The 26,524-nt window shown below is 40.3% G+C and overlaps 1 protein-coding gene across 19 annotated transcripts in view; it reads left to right on the forward strand.

Annotated features, from left to right (window-relative positions):
* The window catches only part of LOC117157590 (uncharacterized), a 208,875-nt gene that overhangs the window by 137,096 nt on the left and 45,255 nt on the right, over positions 1 to 26,524 (forward strand). For 3 of the 19 annotated variants that reach the window (XM_033335737.2, XM_033335738.2, XM_033335740.2), the window contains exons 1-2: positions 4,029 to 4,342; positions 5,195 to 5,457. The exons of the other annotated variants lie outside the window; for them this stretch is intronic. In XM_033335737.2, the coding sequence (XP_033191628.1) occupies positions 4,044 to 4,342; positions 5,195 to 5,457 (562 nt within the window). In that variant the 5' untranslated portion in view covers positions 4,029 to 4,043. Of the gene's footprint in view, positions 1 to 4,028; positions 4,343 to 5,194; positions 5,458 to 26,524 lie in introns of those variants that run through there. 19 annotated transcript variants of the gene reach the window in all.

The following is a 26,524-nucleotide window of genomic DNA, read 5'->3' on the forward strand; positions in this document are numbered from 1 at the left end:
GGTGGATGGTCGGCGGCGATACGGGCCTGTGTCTCGATGATTGCGCTAGCCTTTGAGAGTCCGGAAAGTATCTCGTTACTAACGTGACGGTCTAGTTATTGCAGCCTTTTCTTTTAATCTCGTTCCTTCAAGGAAGGTCCTTTCATCGTTTAAGGTAATTAGAAGTTCATTCGATAAAAGCACTCGCTCAAAGTACCTCTTTGGATATTCAGACTACGAAACATGTAGTAAATTTGCATTAAAAACGAATCACACGATTTTGGGATCACGTGGTCACAATATGATGCTCGCGATATTCCGCACACCTAGTGATTATCGAGATACTTGGTCCAGTATCATCTTTGTCGTTCTTCTCAATTAATAGGTTAAAGGCGTTTATTTCCAGAGGCGCGCAATTAACGTGATTAATACTCTGGCGAATTATACATTCGCGTATCCCGGGACAGAATGATTTATCCTTGGCGTACGTAAGCACCGGTATTAAGCAGCTAGGTGATTCTCACGGTGCTCTCTAAATAATAGGGAGCGCTAAATTGGTTCTTGGTCTTGCGGTATCTAGCTACGGTGGAATTCACGACTTCACCAGCGTTTCGCTTTTTTCGCAACTTGTGCAACTTATCCCACCCACGTGTCTTTAAATTGGCTTAACCGCGAAGCTTGTTCCCGTTTGGAATCTCGTGCATCCTTTTCAAATTTAATATCTTTAAACTAGTCGCTCGACGGAACGTTAGATTTTTTTTATTCAATGTAGCGGAACGATCCGTGGGCGAGAAAAAACAATGAAGCTTACAAGATAACCGATGAAACGTCTGGAAAACTGGAATACCGGTTACACGCGTCACGCGTCAAAAGAACGGAACCATTGTGCTCCATTTCTAAGGCCTGACGGAAGCTCGATGATTCGTTCGCCAGCTGGCAAGGCCGGCTCGCCGTCGACGAGTCTGTTTTTAGCCGAACACGTGAATTAGCTATCCTCGACCGAGCAAACGATCGGTCGGTTGCTTTTCAACTTCTTTCTACGTTTAACTCGTATCGATCCATTCCCCGTCTAATCCTCTCAGCACTTTGTGTCCGTATATTCCTGTCGACGTTTCAATTTATCCTGGGCGCTTCTGCCGCCTGACCACGTGTCGAAATTGTCCTCTTCAACCGATGAACTTCCGCAGAAACGTCAAAGACAATTTTCTCATTAATCTGACACAGCCTGAGAACATTCGACGTTTGCGGTTGGATTCTCTTCCTCCGACTATATCTTCGTGTAGCAGTCGTCGCGGTTGGCAACGGTGACGGCGCCATCGATGTCACAGACACGCTATAATCCACGAAAATTAGGAGAGTGTCCGGTAGATCGTGAAGGTCACTGGTCCAAGCACTCTCGTGGACGAACGTGCCAGATTCAAACGATTTTACGATAAATCTTTCGTTATACGCCCTCGTTAACGCGTTCGCATTGAAACGCCACAATCCGATGGTTTGACGCACGAGCGAGCATACCAATCACATTTAACGGAATACGCGATCGCGAAATTTTTCCAATCGAACGCGACGTGTTATTCCAGCATTCGCATGCTGCAATCGCGTTCTCTGCTCGGATCATAATTAATCCAGCTGGATTCGACGCGTGGACGAAAAGCACACAATCGCGGGGGGTTGCGTGGAACCTCGCGCGCTTTTATCGAGTGGTTTTCCGCGCAAAAGAGTTTTCGAAATACCCTTGAGCGATCGTCATTGAACCGACCTTTCTATACAGGCTTCGATTATAGAGAGCTTGCTATAGAGTACAGAAGACGAAAGGTATACAAAGCAGTCGAAAACAACGATCAGAGACGCGTACATTGTCCGATGGAAGGTGGGGTTAAATCGACGATTGTCTCGAGAATTTCCGGGCAAATGGTACCGCGACAGAAACAACGGCCATCATCGTGGCTGTATTCGGCACGCGGACGTTTATCGGGCAACGGATAACGCTCCGATTGTCGTAACACGTCCCAGCTGCACGTCTACGATTTTATCGTACCTCCCATATTCCCATCGGTAAATAATTCTTCGTAATTCTTTCGAATCGATCGCGTTCTTGCTCGGGAAAAATCATTTTCCCCGCTGTTGCTCTTCGTCGATATTGTTCCGGAACTATCGTGTTTTTTTTTTTTATCGTCGTACGATTTTTTTCAACCGAATAATTAGCGTAGTTAGCGAAGCGTGAAGAACTCGCACGATGACAGTAAACTATGTCAGTAATAAGATTCTATTAAAGTTAGAATGAAATATTAATTTTACGAGGCTCGTTAGTGAGTTATTAGTGTTCTTCTAGAGAAACGCTGTATAGCTTTTCTCGGAAGTAGGAAACTGTATCATTACCAAGTTTTATTAGCTGTCCTGGGATTTTTACATGTCAGTCTCGACCTTAGTTTAGCAAATAAAGAAAATCGTAACGTATTAAGAAAGTGTTCGACGTACAACTGAAACAAGAAATTACGTATGGCAGATTCTTCGAGTTTTTTAAAAATTAGAAATATTTTTGACGTCAGAAAAAACGTTGCAGGATTCGTGTCAGAATGGAATATTTAATATTGCACGAGGATCGTTATCGGATTATCAAAACTCTTCTAGGCTTATAATATATGATTTTATCAGAAAATAGAATTTAAACAGCAAGAGCGCTTTTTCTAGCAAAACCAATACCGTTTTTCCATCATCAAACGCTTTCCCCTTTTCATAATATTTGTATTGGACGTTCGAGCGTTCTTTCGAATACCGGCGCTTCAATCAGCTTTGTTTGCGTTGACACAACCACTATCACCAGTAGCGAACACCAAATACCGCAAACATTACAGTAGCAGTTGTACAGTTACGAAGTCTTGACGTCTGAAGAAAGGCAATCGAATCACCATTGACCAATATTTTCACGATGGCGTTGAATTAATAGCGGAAGGTTATAGCGAACGCTGGGCGTAATGCAAACGAGTCGATGCACTTTCGTGCAGGATGGCAGGCCGCCTGCTCTGTTTCAGCTTTCACGATATGCCGTTTTCCGTGCTGTCGTGGTCGAAAGTCGCCAGTAAATTTTCCAACGGTTGGCAGTTGGCCAGACATTTTTATTACGGCATACGCCTCACGGAATGTTTCCTGGTCTTCGTCGCTAACTAACGCCATTTCCTGGACGTATCGTTTCCACCCTTAGCGTTGCTAGCCGCTCCTTACGCCGATAGCGCACGCTCGTCCCGTGCTTTATGGAACGACCCAAACTTCTCGATCAGTTTCTCCCTCTAGCTCATTCCACCCTTATATTCTCGTAAACGCGTTTACATCGAAGTTACGTGTGGCCGCTGCGGCGGTACACGTCGGTTACGAGGGATTTGTAGGCCGCGCTCGCGAGCGTGCAAATCGGTCTACGTGTAAAGTTTTTATCCAGAACTATCTTCGTGCACGTTGTTCGCGATGGTGCTCCGCCGTTCCACCCTGCGCGAGGACGAGCTTCCTCCTCGACCGTTGTAACCGCAGCGTTTAATTATTTCAAGCTGGCTGCTCCTTGGAGATAATGTTTCTTGATTTTACCAAAGTACACGGTGAAATTCGAGCTGTATTTCTCTTACTACATACATATGAAATGCAGGGGTTGGATAGCGTGCATCTGCCGTGGGAATTTTAAATTTCAAGATAAGCCTGTCAGGATGGTAACTGGTCGCTCGAGCATAAGATCCCCGTAGTCGACCACGCATACATATTTCCTTCCTCTGCGTTTATTTCGTTTAATTTAAACGTTGAAACAATAGCTGTAGACGGGGGTCGGGTAACGATGTAGTATCGAGCGATTCTTGCGACGGTGGAACCGCGGGCTACGGGTTCCCTAGAAGCAGACGACGAGGATGTCGACGTTGGAAGCACGTGGCCAGGATTGGTGAAACGTATCCGACGAATACGCCAAGCACCGAGTTGAACGTGCGAGTTCGAGTGCGTTCGAACTTGGTGAACGAGGGAACAGAGGAGGAAGTTAAAGAAGAAGAAGGGTGGTCCGTAAGGGCCACGGCCATGGGGGAGGCAGTATGTTCTCCGAGCTGTGCAGGGAGACTTTGCGGAAGGCAGCCGTGTGCTACAGTTCTGGTCGTGCAGGAAGTTCATCACCATCACCACCAACGTCTCCGCCGCCATCTCCCGCCAAAGAAGCAAAGACTACTGCCAACGTTGACCTGGCAAATGTCCGTGACGCCTGCCACGAAGCCAGAGATTCAGGGACCAGCGGAAGAAGATCACCGCAGCAGCCGTCGTCGTCAGCAACGTGCACTACGGAGTTCCGTGACTTCACAGGAAGGAGATCGCCCACCGCTTCAGGCGACTCCAGGGAGTACGTTTACAACCGTCGCGAAATGCTTGCCTCTCTGGTATACGATCGCACGTCGCGTTGCTTTTGATCTCGGCTCGTTTCATATTCTTATCTGTTTGTACAGATTGAATGACATGATAATCTAAAGAGGGATGAAGTCAAATGTCAAATGTTTATAAAGCACGTAAGCTTAAATGTCAATTGTCCGTGAATCAAGAAAATATGCAAAGGTATGCACAATTTGTTTGAGAAGTAAAGGAATTGCGAATATATTACGTCGAATATTGATCATATTTGTAAAAATTGTTCGTTTTATTCATCGTTAACGGTTAACCAATCATCGCCTTAATCTTTAATTTTATATGATACTCTAAAAATTGTATATGGTATATAAAATACGCTAATTAATATATTCGTGTCATCTTGTTAAACGATCTCAGAACGAACACTAACCAATAATCGAAGGGATATAAATTTCATTCCTTCTCAAACAGACCGTGCGTATACATCTAAGTAGAATATCACAGTGCATAAAGTGGATATAAAATAATGCCGAACCAGACACAGTCCAAATCTACTTATTCCCTATTCCATCCGCAATGACGCAGTTCCTCAATGCGGACGATAATCTTTACGCTTATTGAAATCTTTCCATAAAAATTCAATGTTTTTCAAGCCAATCAAAGAATATCGTCGAGATCGAGCCACGTGGGGAATCGTACCGGAAATTCGATCGTTCCTACGAGGCCCGGGGGTTCGCGATTTCCGCGCGGCTAATTTAAGTTCCCGTCGAGATCGAAAGTTCGTTAACGATCGAATTGGCCGTCTGGCGAATGAAAGCGCGTAAACGTATTCCCGTCACGGAATCCCCAGGAAGCGTTCAACGGTGTCCGGCGATTTCGGGAAAAGATTGGGCTGCCCCGAAGCGAAGGACGGGAAGCGAGGTTCGGTTACGGCAGACACGAGGGACGGACGATCAGTGTCCCCAGAAAAGGGACGACAGTGGGAAGACAACAGGGGATCAAGCGGAGGATACGAGTATGGCCGACCAGACTCGAGACTCGGTAGACAATCCCCTGGATCTCCAGGATCGTCGCCCGAACCAGAGGACAACTCCTCAACTTCTGGCGACGAAGGTATTGTTTCTCTTTGTCGTTGATGTTTCCTTGCTAGCGTGCCATAGCACGTGCTACAAATAGAGCATTTATTTTTATGGAGAATAGATCGATATGAGAATAGTAGAAAAGCGTCTATGTTGGATTTTTGATTGTTTATACATCCTCGTTCACAAGTATTAAGACGCCTGCTGGTTTCGTACAGAACCCGATAACTGAACCAAATTGTTATAATTAATCAGCTAATATTTCGTATTTCGAATTTGTAGAATTTCGTATTCTGTACAAAATATAAGGCGTAAAATTGTGAAGGTTATTTGCAACAATTTCAGATGAGAATAATCAATTAACAATCATACGTTGGTGTTATCGTAACTTCCTGGTCTAAAATAGCCGAAAATATCTCAGATGAACTAAACAACCCGAACTTTATATCTGACATATGGAATCAGTCAGTGAATAAGGATATATAAAACTCGATAGAACATCTAATTACTATATTAATATAAATATATGTCGGAGATGAAAGAACACCGGAGTCTGTAATTGAACAATTGTAGTTATTCAATCCGATTGTAATTGTTCGAGAGTTGTGATAATGAGCTTGGGCTCGAGGCGACGATCAGTCGCCGAACGTAGCCGCGGTCACGGGATGAACGCTTTGCCTAGCAAAGGTATGGAGTAATTCTATAGCTCTCCTTAAAGGAAATATTCGTGGCGACACGCGACAGTAAACATTCCAACGGTTTCTGTCCCGTGGCTCGCCACACGCAGACCCTATTCTTCGAGTAAGATGATTGCCAGATGTCGATGCGTCTCCGCAGTACATGTTCGGCTAGCCCAAGGGCCCGTTATAAATCTTAAGGTTTAGTTAACTAAAGTCCTTCAAACAGACAAACAGTCTTTGTCCCAACTACGGGAAGATAGGGGAGACATATTTTTCAACGAGCGGCGTCTCCCACTAGCAACTTTCCCTCGAAGGCGGCTAGCATCTTTTTCTAACCACCGATATGGAGATTGACCAATTAGCAGCAACGTCAATTTCCCTTACTTTCTGAACGAAGGCTTTTCTCGACGAATCCGATGATCTCGTATCCTTAGACACACCCCATTATAGTTTTCCTCTGTGGCATCATCGGGACGGGAAAGGCATTCTCGTTCGCGATCTCACTGATGAAAGGAGTAACCCTTTACGACCAGTGAATATCACGCATCCGACTTAGATTTTGTGAGTACGTTCATCTATCATCCCGTCGACCGCGGATTCGTTATTGAACCTAGGATCATGGTCATTAGTTTCTCGAGTGCCTAACTACCACGGTTACTTGTCCGGCTCTATAATAATCGTATTTGCACTAGTCAATGTCTTCTCTATTGCATAACGACAACGTGTAACTCAAACGAAGATTCGTTTCACGCCCCTAACCCTAATTCTAATGTCCGCTCCGACATATATATATATTTACAAATCGAATAGTATAAATATCAAAATTGACTAAGACAATGGTCGAAGGATACGGCGTTTAATTAATTATCAAACTAAACAGATGACACTTGACACTGATGGCATTGATTGATCGAACGATTGAATCTAAATTCGTAAAATCTAATTCTTAAAATCGTGACCTACGACGCTAATTTTCAATCCACCATTTACAGAATGAAAATTGGGATGTATCTGAAATTATTTATAAAGCGATGTTACGTAAGTGGTACATGGTCTACAGTCTGAACAATGTGTGTTTATAAAATTTAGCCAGCATAATTGATAGGATCGTTAATGGCTTTAAGCAAAAACGAAAGTAGTTATGTGGGACAACTTGTCCGTCGTATTCGTCGTCGATACACGATAATTAACGGAGGAAATCGAGTTTGCCAAGCCAGTGGCCATCGTGATAGCTCCATCCAGGCAAATTAGCAGCGCAAGGACACGCGAATTGAGTTTTCGAAGTTTGTCCGGAACATATTCGCCATTTTTCTAGATATTTTTCCAAAGCTCGTTTGCAGTGGATGATAAATATTAGCAAACTTCGATTGGTAAAAAAAAAAAGTTAAAGGAAATCACAGCATCCGCGAGAGTTCTCTCAGCTTCGTTTATCTTGTTCGTGTATTCGTCGCGGCACGAGTACTCGCACTTTAAAAAACTTGACTATCGCACGTTCAGAGAGCAAATATTCACTAAGTTTACGTACGTTCGCAGTCTTTTTTGAATTCTCGAAATAGTAGGCGAGCACGTGAACAATTCACCAGCCTTTTTACTGCGCTAACGCGATTTTCGTTTCCCAGAACTAACTTTCCACGAGGGTTGTATGGAAGCTTTTATGGCATCAAGCAAACGCTTTCAATACGATTAAATGTTGAAAGGCGCGTGAGGTATTTAAATTTCTAAATTCCCAACTTTAAAAAATTTCAAATATTTTAATATGCAGAACATTAAATAATTTCCCTAGTTTCTAAATGTCACAATTTTCTAGTATTTAAATATTCCAACGTTAAGAATATTTGATTTTCCAGATTTTTAAATAAATCAAATATTGAAAGTTTTCAATTTTAAATGTCTTACGATTGGACTCGAATAAGAAGCTTTCCACTTATCGTATCGTCTAATCACAGATATACTCTTCATATGACATCGTTAAATGTATCACTGAGCAACTTTAGCGATCTCTTTAAATCATCTGTCTCCGATCTAACGATCCTTCAAATCCAAAGGTAGATTACGAACAATTAACTCACAGTCAGCTCGACTTCTTGTCGTCTGCGGTATCTCTGTGAGAAATTCGTTTGTGAAAGAAGAGCGCGATTTACCGCTACGGCAAACCAGCCGGAAGTTCCTTTCCCGCGACGCTTTCTTTGTCAGACTTCAAACGACTTTCCGCCTTTTTATCGAGCTACTCGTCGACGATCTTCTTTGCCGCGAAAATTTGTCCCGTTCCGGAAAGCGAAGGCGAAGAATTTCGTTCGATAAAATTCAGCTGATTGTGAGATACTCGGTGACTGACCCGCACAAAACAAATGAATCCCATTATCGAGTCTCTTTCATTTGTACTTTGCGTACTCTGCCATGGATGTTTATACGAACGTGTTCAGTAAGCAAACTTACATTGGCGTCTTAAATAATTTTTCGTATTTTCATTTTTCTGGGAACGAACGAAAGTTAAAGGCACACTTTCGCAAATTTCACTTCGTTTAATGCTTTGAAGTTTCCAGTGAAACTCGATACTTTCCTTCATATGATTTTGCATACACTGCATTACGTTCGCGATGGATTCAATGCTGTATGGTAACAAATATTCGTATGATTTTTCTGTTTTATAAAATTTAACATAAGTACAGTATCGGTCAGAAGCATTTCGACATCTATCCGTTACATATATTGGAAACCTCTAAGAGATTTTAGTTCATTTTGTATAATATAGAGAGAGAAGAAGTAACAGCAAAATATATATATGCGAGGAGTATTCATAATAATTTATATTGAATATATACAGTGGTATAATAATTCTCCCTGAAGAATTACTCGTATCGATTATTCAGGATCACATTAATCAAGCAGATAAAAACTAAATTACTATATATCAAATGTCTTTATGACAAATAATATGCCTGCTCACGCGCTATTTAAAAAAAGAAAAAGAAACAATTCCAGAGTAAAATCGGCACGATACGTATAACCTAAAAATACCTATCGACTCGAATCTACATCGCATTGGTTGTCAGCAACCGTGTTAAAAGTAGATATACCAAAGCGTTAGGAAATCCCAGGCCGTAAAATAACAGATCGCGGAATACCCTTTCGCTCGTTTCTTCGAAACTTTTCCCTCGACTAACTAAATCTAAAACAATTTCTCGATGTTCGTTCAATGCGTCGGCGCAACTAATCAACTCTGGAGTCGTATCTGTATCGCAAACGTTCACGTAATCCCGAAACAAATCACTTTTGATGTGACGTTCTATTCGATCAGGTCGGATAGGACAGGAATTGGGCCGCGATTCAACTTCTCGCCGTTTGAGAGTCGAAATTTTGCCACGCCGTCCGATATTTGTTTGGCCCAATTCGCTTTCTTTCTTTCTTTTTTTTTTTTTGCCGAACGCTTGGCGAGTCTCGCCAGTAGCAATGCATAATAACGAATGAAACACGATGTTTCGATGTCTTCCGTTTTAATTCGAGCTGACGCAACTTCTTTTCGTTTCTGAACGAGACTGTTGGCTCGTTGCATCGAACGATTTCGATCCTGGCCGTCGAGAAAGCTCGCGAATATATGCGATGCGCTGGTCGACAATGCCTTCGAGCGCAAGAGACGAGCTGTCTAGAATTCACCGAGATATTCGAGAGTACGAGGAGCTCCGCGTCGACAAACAATTTTTTATCAACGCCTGGCGTGTTCTCCTATCGATTTTGGCTCGTAATCTCGACAAGGATTATGCGGAAGTGAGCGATACCCGTGTGGTGAGGGAAATCAATAATATCGTTGGACGATGATGCGCCAAAGGTAGAACGATAACGCTCCGTAATTGTCCTGTACTAGTTCATACTTGTGAAGACTGTCCATTAAATGTACAGGAATGTTTACGATCACCGAAGCGTTACAAAAAGAAATCTCAGATCTAATGAACTTATAGCATTCAACAGGGAAGTGACAAATATTTGACCAATGGAAACATTGAAGTAAATCTGCTTGGTATTATATCAAATCGAGTTTTTTCGAAAACTTATTCCACTGTATTTATATTATATTTCCTGCAAAACTTTATACTTGAAGTCGAATTACTTCATAACTGTATCACCATATTGTTCATGGCGCGCAACAATATCCGAGCCCTTGTTCGCTCTTCGCAGTCTTCCGACAACTCTGACGCATAATCTCCGACGGATTACGGAGGAAACATCGAAGATAAACGCGAATCTGAAATCGGAATTGGTACGGGACCGCGACAAAACCGTTTCGACGATCGATGCTCGCCTTTGATCGGCGTAATTGTTTCGAAAGCAAGTAGTAACGAAACGTAGAAGCTGAAGCTTGTTGATGGAATAGGATGTTCTCTCGTGTCTCGCTTGAACGTCGTTACACGCTGGGATATCGCGTACTTACGCAGGGAAATAGAGAGAGGCAAATAGAAGATATGGACAAGGAGGAAGTGAGAGAAAGGGGTTACAGAAGCCTGTGAATTATGGGCGTTAGCAGGTCGGCTTGATAATGCGGTCTCGCAATGCGGTACAGTCGTTTCCTACGATTTGCGTTGTTTAACGAACTTGCGTTCCGCCTGCTTCCCTTCATCGATCGAAGATTCATCATAATCCTACAACGAGAAAGTACGTTAGAACGTTAATGCTCCTCCAACGTGGCAACGTCCACGAGAAGCCTCTTCAACTTGGAGATCTTGTTTGCGATCGCGGCGAACCAGTTCCGGACTTACGTCGAGCTCTTGCTCTATCTTTGGTATGTAAATGCAGATTACGCATCTGATGAATATTTATGGGATATATGTCGGCGATTCACGTGCAAGTGGTTTTTTCTTACGGTGTACTCCCTCGGAGTTGAAGAGTTTGTAAATACATAGTTGAATAGTCTAAGGGTGTAGCCTAAGGGGTGGTTGGATGTTGTTCGTGGGAGTTTTCGTTCCTCCGTCGAAGTAGTAATTTCAGCGTCGTGCTTTTGTGTCGATGATAACATGCACAATCGGTGGTAATTGATTAAAAGGTAAATTTTAATTACGTTGCAACGCCACGAAATTAATATCGATCGCGGCAGATTCGTGGTCATAGAAACTAGCCGATTAAAATTATAATATCCCCGATTTTCCTGGCTCAGCTACGCCGCTTTCCCTCATTTGCCCAAACAATTTCCAGCATCCGATTCCGGCTCTTTATTCTCAGTTTACCGTTGTCGAAGTTTCGTTGCCGTTAGAATTTAGGATCTGTGGGTATCGCGTGGAGGAGGAAACTTTCCGCACTTTCATAGACTTGTCGAGAATTCTATCGAAGTTTCCATGTCACGAAAGGGATTGCGATGAATTGTTTGGTCGCAGCACGTGGAAACGTTCCCCGCGGAAGCTGCCGGAAACGTGTTTGCGCGTTGTCTTCCGTGCCGTGTTTACGTAAGTTCAGACCGCTCGGCTCTTCTTCGAAACGGATTGTCGCGAAAAACGTGAAAGAAAAAAGGAATATTATACGGAAAAGTAGAACACCCGATAAACGTAGAGGATACCCTTGCTCGCTCGTTTGCACGAGGATCATCATCTATATTTCTCTCGTGATTTTCTTCGCGAGGATCATCATCTCTATTTCTCTCGTGATTTTCTTCGCGAGGATCATCATCTCTATTTCTCTCCGGTGATTTTCTCCCTCGCTTTTCGAAAGGAGAATAAGTCCATAGAAAATCACAACGCGCTTCATCCTGGCAAACACGTCAACATCGATATCCGTGGCGGCGTTATCGATACTGGTTTTTAATTGCATCCCACTCGTGTAATCCTAGATTAATTGCCCTAATCACGTGCGATGAGCTTGAGCGAAGCACACGAGGCAAACGGAAATTTCAGTATCATATAATATATCGTAGCTTTACGATCCTGCTACTAGAAGGAAACTTTTTTTGCTATTTTCTGAGGAATTAAGATATGAAATATTCTTCTATCTGTATAAAATAAATACGAATGATATCATTTTAATAAACAAATAATATATATAATATCTTTTAACAATTATCATCAAGGCAAATCGTTTCATCGTGGTAAATTTTTGTTGTTATTTTAAAAATGAATGAAGTCAAATGGAATTAAGTGTCTTATTATTGTTTAATATCAGATAAAAAATTGAAATGTCATCGTAGGAAATTTCAACCGTGTTAGCCTTTAAGGTATAACAGGGTGGTTAAATCGGACGTTCATTCTCTGTTATACAAAAACAATAGTTACTCTTCTTGGCACTCGTATCGTCCCTTTTCGACGTGGCTATGCTGCTGACTAGCTGTGGTACGAATATATATTGTTCGTACATAGCAAGATGGTTAATGGAAGAAATGTAGGTCTGATTGATTTATGATGCAATAGGACAACCTTCCGTGACATATTCCTAAAAATAGGGTACTCGTATTTTTTGTTGCTGACCGAGATGCAAGTCTGTTATCTACATCTACAGATCAGAGAAAGAGCGAACAAAGTATCGTCTGATCGAGCAAAAGTTTCTACTTTTGTTCGACAGAAGTTGAAGCCAAAAAGTGGAAGGCACAAAGATCTGCGCGATATTTTCGACTGTCGATTGACCGATTGTAGTATGAGACTTCTATTCTCACAGTTAATAATCAACGCTATATAATACACTATATAAGATCATAATTACTCGAATAACATCAATGAATAATTCCATTTAGAACACATACAATTTCTCACCAATAATACCGGAAGTAGTGTTCCAGTAAAGCCTGCATGTGTTAACAGTAGCAAAGAACCCTACTTAGCTCTTATTTTATTGACTAGAAGTTACGTATGGTATGAAACATATATTAGACGCTATTTTTGCTTAGTTAAACAGTACGTATCTTATCGCTGCACCGTCTCAAAATGGCTGATAATCAGAATGATACTCGAGACTCTACGTAATTCAGTTGATGGGCCGTATCGATGATCGAAACAAATGTCAGGTCCCTCGAGAAGGACGAAAGTAGCAATTTCTCGGGGATCATTTGAAGGGTGGTTTCAGTGATGGGACGTAATAAGTCGGTAGTCGGTGTCGATAGGAATCGCTGACTTCGGTCTGGCTCCTTCGAGCCGGGCAAGTCCTCACGATTGAAGAGGGAAGCCTTTTCTTCCTCTGCCGCGCGATACTACAGCAGCCGAAAGTGCCGAAGTTACCTCGCGGCTTGCCAACTTGGAACACTTCAGACCCTCTTCACCGCTTTGCTTTCGTATACGCGATTTCTCTCTAACCCTTTTGCTCGACTCGTGCTCCATCTCGCGCATTTCTTCCCTCAGAGTCGAGGCAATTTCGCAAGGACCGTACTCTTGCTCGGAATAACGAACAAGAAAATACCTACGTATACGTAAGCTTCCGGCGAAATTCTGTCGCGCCTTATCTGTCTCCGCGATAAATTTCCGCGCCAACTCCGAAAATGATTTGTGGCTCGTATATAATTCATGTAAGAAGTTATGCATATATATGGGCTGTCGTGTATCTGGCGGAACAGTCAGGTATAGCGTGACTGTACGTGAAGAAATCTAAAATGCAATTTTTTCGTTCATCCTCAGAACGATATTTCTCGACTAGATAAGATATTGAATTAAAAAATTTGCCGAATTCGATTACATGTTCGAGCTCTATTTTCTCAAAAACGAAAGTCTTAAACAAACAAGAATTTTACCGTGTATTTTTCTATCTTTTCTCACACGTAGAATAATCTTCGATCAATTGTTATCGAATTATACGTGCACGTGTGTTCAACGAGTTTTCAAACTCGATTTTCTCAAACACAGAATCTTGTCCGAAGAAACTTTATCCCATATTTCTGATTTATGTTTTCGGTAAAACCATCTCGCCTCTAAACCAAACACCGGAAGTACGCTCTTAATTTCTTAATGCTTGTACATACCTGAATCTTCTATTCACTTGTTGTCTGTTGAATTGTTTTTTGATTCCTGTCTTTTCTTTGTTTCGTTGCAGGTGAGTATTCCACAATATGGATAAGGAGGCCCGTTTAATTCTGAAAAACGAAGAATCCAGCCAACGAGTGCACATAAGTATAACAGAGGTTGAGAAAAAGTAAATTAGAAGTACGTCGAACGTTGGAGAAATTCCATTTACGTGGCTAATCACGAGCCAAGGGTGGCTCTTACGTTTTTCGTCGAGACCACTTTGCGTTTTCGCTTTTTTCCTGCTTTTCTACCACCACTATTGTACCAAATTAAAAGACCTAGGCTTTCTCGTGCCGAAGCCAATTCGTAGCAGGCTTCTCGAGCCTTATTCGAAAACGCGGAGACACGGCCTCGTCTGTAGGCTATCCGCGCTTTCCTCGGCATTTTTCATGAAAATAGAATCCATTGTTCGCGCGGTGATCGTCCGTGGACGAATAGCTTCGTTCTGGTAATTGGAGCAGACCTGGCACGGAGTACCAATTAAACTTATATCTAGCGATGTCTTTGTTGTCGCCGGTTGAATGCGGTCGCGTGCCTAAATTCCTAGCTAAATGAGTTTGCCGGCCATTGATTCGGTAACGATGTCGCGGTGAAAATTCCCTCGCTCGTATTTCGATAAACGACGAAATCGTGGTAGCTCGATCGGATCAAGGAAGAATATTATCCTGTTAACCGAAGAAGACGAGATAACTCGTCGTTCGTATCGTGTTCGTCTTTTCGGGAATGAATTTATTCTGATCGGACATTTTTTTTATGGAATTTTATTAGTATTATTAAATTTCCTTCTATAAAAATATATATAGAAGAGAATTCTATACGATATGTATAGAAGAAAGAAATTAGACTTGTAACTTGCCAATTGTAAATTGATATTTATACTTGGTAAATTTTTGTGTAAAAGAGGCTGGGAAAGATAAATGGACAACGGAGCGAGATATAGGAAATAGTGGTAACAAATGAAATACTTAAAAACACAAAAAGGAGTCTTAAAAATCAAAGAAATCGTAGTTTTCTCGTAAATCAAATCTAGCTTTAATTACTTCCATTCGATTGCCAATTTCTTAGACATAGGAATAAATGATATCGTATTTACATTTACATGGACTGAAGCCATTCTGAAGCCAACTGAAATTGATTTGTCTCGACGAATTTTTAATTTCGTAATCATAAAAGTTTCTAATTAAGGGGCGAACGGTTTATCGTATTATGTGATATAATACACCTTGTTATTTCAAGATAGATAAAAATTAAGATTTATAACGATACCGACGGAGGCGAAATGGAATTTTTTTCCAGTTATAAAATGTCTATCTTTCCTTGGAGGAAAACTTATTGGCTTTATCGCGGAGAAAGTGTCACTTTCGTAGCTGTTAAGCGAGGCGTGGAATTTTCATTACGCTCTCTATACTTGGTAGTTTCGCGTTTCATTCGCCAAGATTTTCCCGGCGAATTCTCCTCGTTACGTAGTCTTTATATAACCGGCGTTTCTCCACGCGGCACGCGCGATAAATACATTCTTAATCAGCGTTTCGTAAACACCGTGCTGAGAGTGAAGTTCTCGTCTCGGAATAACAGGCTCATCGGACTCGTTTCGAATGCTAATTAACCGTAGCAAATTCTAACGAACGATCCGTTTTATAAACCGAGTTAAGAACATGGCTCTAAAGACGTCGCACGAACTTACCTACGAGGAAGCAGATCGCTTCCTTGTTTCCCCTCGTTTCTATCATCGAATTCGCTTCTTGCTTCGATGGCAGATTTGATAGAAATGGAAGTACGGCGAAACGATGCTGTAGATTGATCATCGCGAGATTATTATAAAGTTATCTCGATGGAGGATCATCTTCGAACATTTCTCTGTATATCGTAGCGAATCGCAGAATGTCCTTCCAATATCGCAGTAGCAAATACAGGTACAAATACAGTATAAATACAGGAGGATTTCAAAGTTATCTCTATTACGAGGTTATTCTGTTACGATCAATTCTTCGTATTCTTTGTCCTCGTTTGTTCTTTTTTCGTCGCTATTATGCAGTGACTACAAAAGGTATTGACACACCAATGTATTTATTATAGCATTTACATGCCAATAAATTAATTCAAGTTATATTAAATTTCGTATTATTTAACAGCAACGTTTACTCGACCACAAAAATTTGATGCTATGAGAATGAAATGCCAGGTTTAATAAAAATAAAAACGCTTGATTGGAAAATAAGGATATATGCAAATACTTTTTGTAACTATTGCACATCTGTCTGTCTGCTGTCTACACTTTTTGCATAATTGGATTTTAGTGCGTTTCTTTCACGATTTTCTATACATGTATGGTCACATCTGGAGATTGTAGGTAATCAAATTGAATCAGTTTCCGTTCTAAATCCTGGTAAACACTAATTGCAAATATATGCACGGATTTCACAAAATACGAGCACATGGTGTAGCAGGAAGGTGAACCGAGTGGTTTCTCTCATGGCTGCTTTCTGATCGATCGATGGAGGATGCATTTCGTTGATAGTTTCTTTTGCTCAGTTGGTTGCATTTACGTTACGTTATCGCTTTTTCCTTTCTTCTCGCACTCGTTCTCGCAGTCGAAGTCGTTTAAAAATTGCACCACGTGAAAAGCTTTTACCATAATTATTGCATTGTCCGACAAGGTTTATTGTTAATTCTGTCGTAGCCACGACCAATGGTTTTCGTTCTCCGTCATGCACTCTTTATTATTTTCCCTGTTACATGTTTCATTGTTCTAATACTCTCAAGTAGGAAGGTTCTCTCCACCGAAACAAAATAATTACGCAACGTTTCTGAAAGCGTTTATTAAGCCGTTTTCATTTACAAAGATCTTGTGTTCTAAATACGTTTGCCTTTTATTTCCTTTCAGACTTCTCGCGTTTCATAAAAAACAAAGATATCAAATTCTTTCAAACTCGGTGTTGTATGTATACGTAACACTGTACACTCGTAAGTTATTGATTATCTGAACAATAAATGTATTTATCTTCGGTAAAAGTACTTCCAATACGATAATACGTTGACTTTATAAAACCGCTCGAAAAGATATGTTTCTATTGCTAATAAATAATTTTTATACAGAGTATAGGGAGAGAATACAGTAAGTCACATGCTTTATGTTTTAGGGAAAGACAATGTTTAAATTCAGCACGTTGTTCATCGATCTCGTCTTCCCAGAATTGTCTCCCTATTTGGTTTTCAGACTAAAAGTAGTGCGTTTTTTCACCCTCTTCATGGTTTTACAAATATTTTATAAATACGTATCGACGTTAAAATATTGGAAATATTAAAATATTGTTTCTTAATAGTTATACCTCTATTTGATTTATAAAACTTCGTTAATCTATCAGTTACATTGAAAGACCTACATCTTCGAGCTCAACAGGTTCTTTCCATTTTCTACACCTTTTTCATCGCAAAGTAACAGAATCAGAAGTCATCAAAAATCAATGAAAGGATCAGTATTTTCCTTTCCTATTTTATCAAACCAGTCGTTTTCGGAATAAAGGTGTTTTTCGCACTTTCCTTTCACTCGTTAATTTTAAATTATCGATATAGTCAACAAACTTATTCCACGGTGTTTTAATTAAATTCGACTAGGGACACGAGGGTGCATGTGTTTCTCGATACGTGCCTAACATTTCTCGTGAATCGCGTTCACGGAGGCTCTCGTGGCTCCCTCGAAGCAGTCCCGACGACGACGACGACGACGAGAGTACTCGTTGCGCTGACATGGTGGAAACGCAATGAAAATGCTCGAAAGTTAAGAAACGCAGACATCAACGATGTCCTACGTGAGAACGCGCCGTTGACCGACAGACTGTGCAAGAAGAGGGTCTGAATTGAGTGGCGAACATGTTGTTTGACGAAGAATGGTCTGGCAAAGAGGCAAATGCGGAAAATATTTGGAGCATCCGAGTAACGTCGTAGTAGAGGGTTGGAGATGATCCATGAGATTCATTTGGTACAGAGGAACTCTCTTTATGAATGGAACGCTTCATTTTTTATTAACGCTAGAGTTATTAAATCCATAAAAATGGTAGGATACAGATTTTCTGTTCTTGCAATTAGTACACTAAAAACATGCAAGTGCTTTCGACAAAAATAACGTTGACATTTATTGAAACAGAAATGCAATTACATCTGTATATATCTACTTATTTACGTGTGTACAGTGCACAGCAGTGAGCATATGAATAGAGAAATACTCGAAAATTCAGGCAATTGTATTATGAAAAATCGCATTGTTATTGTTTGGAGAAAAAATTCTTTTAATAAAATAGCAGGAAATCTTTATATGACATCGAACTTCGTTAATAATTATTAAATACTCAATTGAATAAAAATTTGGAAGCAACTCTATATTTACAATGTTTCGAAGTACACGGAATATATTTCTAAATGCTTTTACAAAGAAAAATAGGCCTGAAAATTTTCACAATGCGATTAATTGAATTTACAAGCGAGCATTTGTCTATTTGTACATTCACCACTGTACATATTACAAATAGGTAATTGTACTGTTAAGGCTGTTCGTGAAGGAGGAAATACGGTACTTTCTCGACTATTTGTTTCTTTAATTTACGCATTTGTCTCTGAATGGTATACAGTTTGGCGTTGTTAATTACTGATCCTAGCAACGAAGTTTCCGTGTATTTATTACCGGCAACTTTGTCCTGGTTAGAGCGTCGTAAGCTCGCAGAACTAAGTTGTAAACCGCCACAGCTTTTTATTTATATCGCGTTATGTTTAAACTGACAGGCCAATGTACGATCGCGTGAGGGGCTGTTAATAAATTTTCAACGACGTCAAACTGCCATTATGGAATACATAAAATGCACGGGGGCTGACTAATGGAAAAGATGTCTACAGGCAATTAACGTATTTCCACAGGGATTTAGCTGATCCATTTAATGGTCGAGTAAGACTCGTTTTATGCCAAATTGTAGCAATCCTGTAAACGAGATCGTCGAAAAAAAAAAAGAAACGGTGTCAGCCGTAAATTTCGTGCGAGATCCGTTTCTTAAAGATAATTCTAATGAGGAATTAAGGCGAAACGATACACGCGTAAATTCTCGAAGCAACTGCCTCGAGATGGCTATCTATCACTCGAGCTAGCACAATATGTTCCGTGTAATAATTACCAGAGATTTTTTTCTAGTCTGAGGTTATCAATCATTTACGCAATACAACAGACACGGTAACGAACCAAGTGTGCTATTAGCAATGAAAAAATTCCGACATACGCCAAGCTGATGCATAACTCTTTTACTCACTTACCGATTCGCTGAACACTTCGAATCACGGACTACCAGCGATCATATATATAATATAATCATAATAAATAATTCATTCTTTACATTTTTAATTCTTTAGTTGGCTACGCTCCGTTTCACAAGTATTAGGGCACCTACTAATTTCGTACGAAACGTAAAAATCAGCCTAAAACATTAAAATTTTATGTTCTTGCAAGATTGAGATCCACTATACATAGAAAGTAAGAATTTGTTTAAATTGTTTGGAAGAATTACACTGGTATAGTAAATTTGTAATATTTATGTGCTATCTTGAACAGATTTCTAATGTAGGTATTGAGAAAATTGAAGATGGATTAGATAGGACGCTGGAAAAAGTTTGCTCAAAATCTGAATCTGTACTGTAAATCCGTAGCATGAATGGAGGCAATTAACAAGAAATACGATGATGATGCGAATGTCAAAATTGATCAAACTGATGGGGAAAAGATGGACAAAAAGAAAATTAATTTCGTTAACGTTCCAAGTGAAATAATAGCTTTTAAAGGTTTTATCAATTTCCTAATAATTTTTCGAGTGTACTTAAATTCTCATAAGTATACTAATATTTATGCATGTAGCTACTACAACTGGAAATGTGACATGACCGCCCACTTGAACATGAATGTTTAAAGTTTAACAAATTGGTTCGAATCAGATCTTTGTGGACGAAGTTGCCTTAGTTTCTTGTATCTACTGTAATTTCGTGGTCAGACACCGTCGATTATGGAAAGTGGGCTGTCGTTAATTCAGATGTACTGGGCGAGCATAGAAAATGACTCGTTTAATCTCGTCTCCTTTTTTCCCGGGAACTCGACATTATTCTTGCTCGCGATCTCACCGAGAATGCGAAAAATACACCTTAGTGGAAAAAAGGAGCCTCATTAAACGTTTCTTTGTCTGCAATTACATGCTTTACTAAAATGCGATGGAACGAACGTTCCATCAGCCTTTGTTTTCTGATTTTCGGAGCAATCCGCGAATAACGTAGGTTTGCCATGCAGCAACTCCTGCGAACTATTTCAAACATAGGTACAATTCTTTCATTGAATTTAAAACACTGTTGATGGTAAAATGAATAAGTGATTGTTCGTTTGAGAGGAAAAGTGGGTAGACTAGTTGGAGATAGTCAACGTTGAATATGTTGATTTTTTTTGTTTAACTGTAAAGGTAGCAATTTTCAACACGAATGAAGGAAAAATGCTACGTAATTAATGTTCTCTGGAAACGAGCGTGGGAGAATTTCCTTGAGTGCCTGTTGGTTATTTACGGTCTCTCTTCCTATTTTTTCGGTTTCCACAATGCCATCTTACTCGAGGTGAATGAATTTCTATGCTGGAAATTTCAACTGCGTTATTTAACAGCTAGTCGCACTATAAGTCGATTGGTTTTTTACGATCACTTGTAGAATTTTCGAATCTTGTTTATAATTTCTTCTTTCAAAAAAATATCCTGTATCAATCGTAAATATTATTTGAGATATTTCATAATAATCTGGTATAAGCAAGATATTATTACTGGCTGGCTTTCGAAAGTTAATTTTGATTTCACATGAATCTTCGAGTTTTCATTTCGAGGGATCATATGACTATCAGAATATTCGAGTGTTTGTGATCTTCGAGTGCAATCGATGGCGCGTTTGCGTTATTTTGAACCAGTGCATGGAAGAAGGCAATAACAGGACGAGACTCCGTCCGAAGCATTCGCGATATTGCACCAGGAAGATAGCCCTGGCGTATGTGGAACTTGTAATGAAATTCTATTGGTTAGTAACTCCGACCACAGTCTCCGTATCCTTTGCTCCCTCTTTCTGTTTAACATGCGTGGACACACGTGCACGCAACGTGTACATGTCGATGCCAGGACACGAGCGTGTCGCTTGGTAACATGACTTAACTTGGTGCGACGCGTTGTTCGTCCTTGGATCAAAAGGATATTGACCTTTGTCAGGTGGCAGAAAGAATGACATTTTCAAATTAGGTAGAAAGCTTCAGATTAGATGGAAATTTTCATATTGGATAAAAAGTTTCATATTAAACAGAAATTTTCATATTAGGAATATTAGAAGTATTAGGAATAGGGATTTTAAGAATATCGAATTGTCTAACTGTAAAAAGAAATTATATTACAGGAATTTTTATCGTCGCATTTTGAGTAGCATTTGAAAACATAGGAATTGAAATAGTTTTGACGCCAAAATAAAATTATGACTAAATGTATTAAAACAATTGTAAGTTGTACAGTGCAACACAAGACAGCTCGACAGCCATTATTCATTAAATAACCCTTTCACGTATCTTCCACGTAATATATACTGACATCCGCACATTCTTTCTTTCGTCGTATTACAATCTCAGTCACTTTAAGCAAACTATTCTCAGGACATATTTAGTCACATCCGCCCTAAACCTTGCATGGGTATTGCTGGTCATGGTGTTTATCTACGTTTTATTTTCTTATTTCCTTATTCTTCTTTTACACCTTAATCTTAAGTATAAATACAATCGTTCAAAATTTTCTTCTTCGTTCTTGTAATATATCTTCAAAAATTTGTATTCTTATTAAAGATCAAAGTATATATCAGTATTAATAAAAATACTTAGTTCCTTCAAAATTTGATGGTTTAAAGGGAACAAGATGCTCTCAAATATTTACATGATCGTAGGATTATTCTCTTATTTTTCCACGATTAATTTTGATAATAGGCATAGTCGCAAATGATGATACGCGTGGAAACATAGTTTGGTCTTTTTAACACAGTCGACGTCCACAAATCTCTTCCACCAGTCCATTAGCTTTTTCTTGCCAGCTAGCTTTTTTTCCGGACTTTTCCGTCCGAGCTTGAATTTCAGTTACCTCTGCGCCTTTCCATTGGTCTGACGAGTTAAGACCACTTCTACTGATACGGGCTAACGCGATGAAAGAAACTACTCGGACGGAAACTCGACCTCGAGGTGTTGTCATTGAAAATAAGGTTATCGAATTCTATTGAAAATGGCGTAGAATTTTCAACCCTACATCGCATTCACAAAATTCGAGTAATCGATCATTTTTCCTGTCAGATGAATCGTCGTAAACCGATTCATCGAATCGGCATTCACAATAACATTTGATATTTCTTCGTGGCAATAATCTCGCTGACGCATGACGGAAGCAATCGATTGTTGTACGATGATCGTGGATGATGAAGAGCGCGGTTGTTAGTATCGACACTCGTTGGCTCCTCTCCCTTTCGTAAACGATTCATGGCCACGGACCCGAAGCAAAAACGGTGATTGTGCTGCGGGATATTGCGATCCAATCATACGTAAAATCAGCCGTGTTACTCGACCGATACTTTTCCATCCCAATGGTATTTTCCTGTTGCGGCTGACCCTTTCGTATCGACGACGCCCAAAGCGATATTCGATGCTTGTGTCAGGGATCTCGTGAAAGTTTGCGCCATTGGCTTCCTCTTTTTCTGAGATTTTTATCGGGACAAGTGACGCGGTGCTTGCAGTGATTGGCCGTAATTTATATGTAGATCGTGTGTACAGCCACCGTGCCAGCCCCAATTCTAACGAATTTTCCTCGGATACTGTGATCTGCATATTTACAAGCCGCTTCCGCCCTTGTTTCCTCCTCATATTGTCTTTTCTCTCCCTCGCTTATCTCCTTCTTGTTTTGTCATGGAAAATACAAAGTGCAGTTTTTCATAGAATAATGACGGAAGTTGCTCGCAACTTTCTTGATCTGATCAGGCGGAAACTATGGCAAAGATACGTACACGAAACATAAGTCATTCTCTTTTTCTTCTCTTATTATGTACACATTGTATTATATATTATATTATATTATATATATCGTCTCTCCTCTGCCTCGCTTATTTACTGCTTTTTTTTTTGTCATGGAAAAAGCGAAACTCAGTTTTTCATAAAATAATGACGCAACTCCCTCGTAAGTCTCGATCTGATCAGACGAAAGCTATGGCAAGAATACGTTCATAAAATACAAGTCACTCTATTTCTCTTGTCTGCTGTTCAGATTTTTCAGTATTCCAGTATTCCAGTATTTTTCATGCCACTCGAGGAATTTTTCTTCTCGCTGAGGCCATAAATAAAGAAAACGCTGCCCTAGCGTAGCAGAAAATTCACAAAGCTACGGTCTAGTTCCAGCAGAGAATTTCTGGGGAGAATTGTTGCAACTTCTGAAACCTCTATTGCCAGAACGTTCTGTCATTTACTTAATAATGTGACTAAGTTAATAATTCCACACTTCCACAAAAATATACTATAAATCTATTGTAAACCTACAAGATATCTATGAAAAATCATAAATCGTTTATTTTAATCTAAAATCCATATATTCTGGCTATTCTACCAATATATCCTGATGATTCTTGACAAATTAATCTTGGCAATCAGAGTGCGAATATAGATTGAGACCAAAATTTCCAATTCCATACCAACTATCCGATGTAGAAACGGTTTCTCGTAGAGATACCGTTCTGTTCTCTTCGTCAATGGATGATACCATTAATCAGCTGTATGAGAACAGCAGGTGGAATATAGCAGATGGACTTGGCTGGTGCGGTAGATCGTCCGACGCCTGGCCACATGATGCTAATGACCCGACAAATTTTCCAATTGTTCCCTATCATCGAAAGGATCTCATTCCTGGTGGCGTTTGATAAACGACCTTGATCACAATGGGTCAAAGCTTCCCCCGCGGAAACAATCCGACACCGGTGTCTGTCCGATTTTTCACCGGTTCTCATGGAATTTCTCTCTTTTCGGATAAAGAGAAGGAACATTTGACCAATTTATAGATCGGACAATGGGGAGTTTATCAGTCTTCATGGTCCTTGCGCGTCTCGTCTTATTATGCGATAATTACTGTACTCTTCTTTAGAACGATATTGTGGCAGACTATTTTTCTTTGAAGATATCTGTAAAAGGATGCTTGAAATGAAAGTATTTCTTTGCTTCTCCTTTTCGGATTGGAGAGATGTACATCTGTGATGAAAATGCCTTAGCATAGTTGTTATATTTGAAGAAAGTTAGGAATTTCAAAGTTGAAAAGATTGGAAGAAGTTCATGGATTGTCATTTAACATTAAATTTAATTTTAAGCTGCGAAATAAACGAATATACGTGTAATTGGCGTACTTGGTTAAAGAAATTCTCAAGCAGATACAAGATGGATATAATTTCAAATTAATCGTAATCTATATTACGTATTGAATCTTTATTAAAAATGAAAGATGTCCTACGATTTCTAAGCAAAAATGCATCGGAATGTACTGGGGGAATGTACATATATTTTCTATGAGATACATATTTCAGTATAAAATATCGTAGACTGAATGCATAAAAATCAACGGCTGATATAATCGACTAAACTGAAAACAATCTATATACATCTTCATACTTCAAGTGCGCATAAATATCGTTTGCAACGTGTATTTCTATATCAACGTAGCTATCATTAGAGATTGCTTATAAACACGCGCGTGGAATATCAAGTTTTGATTTACATCAGGAGTTTGAGGTTGAACACGTGCCTTTGGAGAGGGACTATACAGGACAGAAACAATTGGCCCCGCAATTAGGAGGTACAAAGGGCTTCAAGCGAAGGAGAACACGACGATGAACAATGCGTTTGGGCTGCAGCTCGTGACAGCTTCTTTGAACGTTGCGCAGGCGCCACGGCGTTAATCTGGCTCGTGTTACACAAACGGTAATCCGATAAATTGCAACAGACTCGTCGATTGAACACTACACTAAGTCGTAAAGATCATACAAAAGTTTCCTCTGCACGTTTTTCCTTCGAGCTCGTTGGTCGATTTTAATCTACTGACCTAATTTCACGGCCTGTCTGAAGCGTTTTGTCTCGGGAGCCGGGACCGCAAGAGAAAAAGGAGCCTCTTACGATAGCTTCTTACTAATTGAAATCCACGACAAAAGAAGACAGAATGAGACTGGCGAGGTGAAGAAGCTTCGCGGGCAAAGGGGTGGCGGGTCAGTTCTTTGTGGAACAAGACTCAAGTAATGGACGGTCTCATTGAGAATCGTCCTGTTCTTTTTGCTTCCTTTCTTTCTCCGGAGACTCCTTTGATTTGGAAACGAGGAGCAGCCTGTTTTCTTCGTAAATGAAAATCGAAAGTAATAATCAAGCTCTTTAACGTGGAAAATTCACCGAGCTTCGTAAAACGTTACGATTCTCGTTGATCCTCTTTGCCGATCGTAGCAAACGGCCGATAAGAAGATAGCAGTCTCGCTGTTGAAGGTACGTGGCGCGATTCACACACGTCGATGAAAACTTTCAACTTCGTATTCTACGAGTTAGTGTGTTTCACTCTCTATGCTCGTCGAGCGTTGGTTTTCGAGCGTAGATGGCAGGGACAATCGCGTTTTATCCCCGTCTAAAGCTCCGTTTCTTTGTCTACTTCCGCGCCCTCGAGAACTTTCAACCCGTTTAAGGTAAATCCGTGAATATTGCTGCTACGCGTGGCGGGCAGAAACAGAAGAGTTACTCTTTTCTTCTTTTTTTTTCTTTCTTTTTCACGTCTGAAATTTGGAACGCCGGGTATACCTAGCTATCTGTGCGCGCGTAGTTGACGCGCGAGTGAATAGGTGTTTGTATTTGCGATTCGACAGGAACGCGCGAAATAGGTGGATCCGTCACGCTGATACGTTTCGAGATTCGAAACTCGTTGGCAAGGTATAAGCCCTCCTTTGTCTCGAAATATGAAACGATACGCGCACCGTTTTCCCGTTCGTTCATTTTTCTCTCCTTCTCTATCATTCCTAAACCCTTTCTCGCTCTCCTTGTTCACAGTTTCATTTCGTAACGAACAACTCTTCTGACGATGGAATGGAAACTGTATGTGTGGCGCACGATTCGTGGAATTTTCATCGCCGCTCCATCGGTCGTGAAAAATCCATTCGCCTTAACTTTTGTCTCTTGCAATTAAATTTCATATTTTTCTACGCTCTTTGTTCTCTTTTTCTTCGCACTTCGTTTATTGTTTGCCCGTACGCGGTTATTTTCATGCGTTTTGTACCAACGAAACGATTACCGGAGAGTAATTTAGAAAAAGAAAAGAGAATCGTCGTTTCTTGCAACGTTTCAACCTCTCTGAATATTCGAGCTGGAATGTTCGTGGCG

This window comes from Bombus vancouverensis, chromosome 6, assembly GCF_051014615.1.
Source record: "Bombus vancouverensis nearcticus chromosome 6, iyBomVanc1_principal, whole genome shotgun sequence".
NCBI classification, from domain to species: Eukaryota; Metazoa; Arthropoda; class Insecta; order Hymenoptera; family Apidae; genus Bombus; species Bombus vancouverensis.